The 1677-nt window shown below is 32.6% G+C and overlaps 1 protein-coding gene across 1 annotated transcript in view; it reads right to left on the bottom strand.

The window, feature by feature from the left end:
• LOC118341993 (butyrophilin subfamily 2 member A1-like) overlaps positions 1–1377 on the bottom strand; it is a 3480-nt gene extending 2103 nt beyond the window's left edge. The window contains exon 1 of the mRNA XM_035680421.1: positions 1305–1377. Within this exon, the coding sequence (XP_035536314.1) occupies positions 1305–1377 (73 nt within the window). The remainder of the gene's footprint in view (positions 1–1304) is intronic.
• Between the last annotated feature and the right edge of the window lie 300 nt (positions 1378–1677).

Below are 1677 nucleotides of genomic sequence, written 5' to 3' on the forward strand. Positions count from 1 at the left end.
AATTTCAGCTTCTTCTATCTTTAATATGTGTTGAGAAAAGACTGTTTAATGTATGAATACAGAGGATACGTGTGTAATTGACTTTTTGTTGCTGCACCACAAAAGAGAGTGAGCAGGTTTCCAAAGCACCACGCCTGTTGATTCCAGACATTACTGTAAACCACAGTTTTGAACATATTGTGTGTATGGGTCGATGAATGAGTGTATTATTTCCTTTTAAAATGATTTAATACATTCTTGACACATATCATTTTATTTTATAAAACCTATTTAGTTTGAATACAATTTAATTATGTAGATATTATTTATGTTTTGGAAGCTCGCACCCCCAAAATGGCAGGCAGAGCAACTGTCCCTACAAGTGAACACACACTAAGAAAAGTATTAAACATCGCATTTTAATTGTAATGAATTAAAAGTGAAATACCATGGCTATATTTGAAACCTTTCAAACATACTAAATCGTACAAATACCAATAAGGATATTTCAATATCCTGTTAACTATAACAGGATATTGAATCAACCAAAGGATCCCAACTGACCCCAACTCAACTCATAGGCTCATACACTTTCCATGTCAGGTTGTACAACAATGTAAAACTAGGAAAGTATTAGCATAAAGTTCTTTATTTCATTTAAAATCTGTATGTATGAACTAAAACATAAACACATAGAAGCTGTTTCATTTAAAATTAGTTGTAAAGTCCGGAAATGTCACTTTATGAAATGAAACATGTTATTTAAAGCTGTATTATTAGCTTTAAGTTGAATGTGTTTTACATTTAATTATTTCAGATGCCATTATCACGTATAGAAAAATCAGCACGACACTGAAAGTGAATGAATCCAGATGCAAGAGAAGCATATGTTGCTAAAATAAAACTTCAACAGTAATCAATAGAAGAATTATATATACATTTACAAATATTTGGAAATCTTTTGGGCGATTAAGTTGGAAATGCTGTTAAAAATGTACTTAAAACACTTTATTCCAGACTCAAAAATATCCATTAAATCAATTTTAAAAATACTATTTGAAAAACCATATATAAAATAAAATAAGATAAGATAAGATAAGATAAGATATGATGTTTCTTTATTGATCCCCCGGAGAAGGAATTAAAATTAGACACAGCAGCAATAGGGGAATGTAGTGCAAAGAGTACATTAGTGTATTGAAGTGTAGAATATATTTATATTCACATACATTATACACTGTAAACAATTATTTTCTTTCTCTTCATATTGTTCATATTTTACTGTTGTTATCAGGTTTGTATGTTCTCGTGCACACAGGCCTTACCTCCATAGGTCAGAACGAACATCCACAAAACGGAGAAAAACACCACAAATGCCACCAATCTTACTGCCGCCATGGTCGAGGAGCCGCTGCTGCTGTCTGAGCCTTTCAACACTTCTGCAGATTTAATTAATATACATTTTAGAGGCAGGAGTGAAAGATAGACGCAGGTGGAGCTCAGGTGTGGTGTGTTTTTCTCTTAAACTGGTTCTTCCAGCTGAGATCAGACACGTTAAAACAGCTCTGGTTTATTGTAAATATATATCACAACTTTAGTATGAACTGTTACAGAGACTAAATCCAGGATATGTAAACACCCGATATTATTATATAAAAGGAGAATGATGACGTGCCTTATGACAGCAACCACTGCACC

The sequence above is a fragment of the Morone saxatilis genome, unplaced genomic scaffold (genome assembly GCF_004916995.1).
Source record: "Morone saxatilis isolate NCDOM2014 unplaced genomic scaffold, NCSU_SB_2.0 Contig10, whole genome shotgun sequence".
Taxonomy (NCBI): Eukaryota; Metazoa; Chordata; class Actinopteri; family Moronidae; genus Morone; species Morone saxatilis.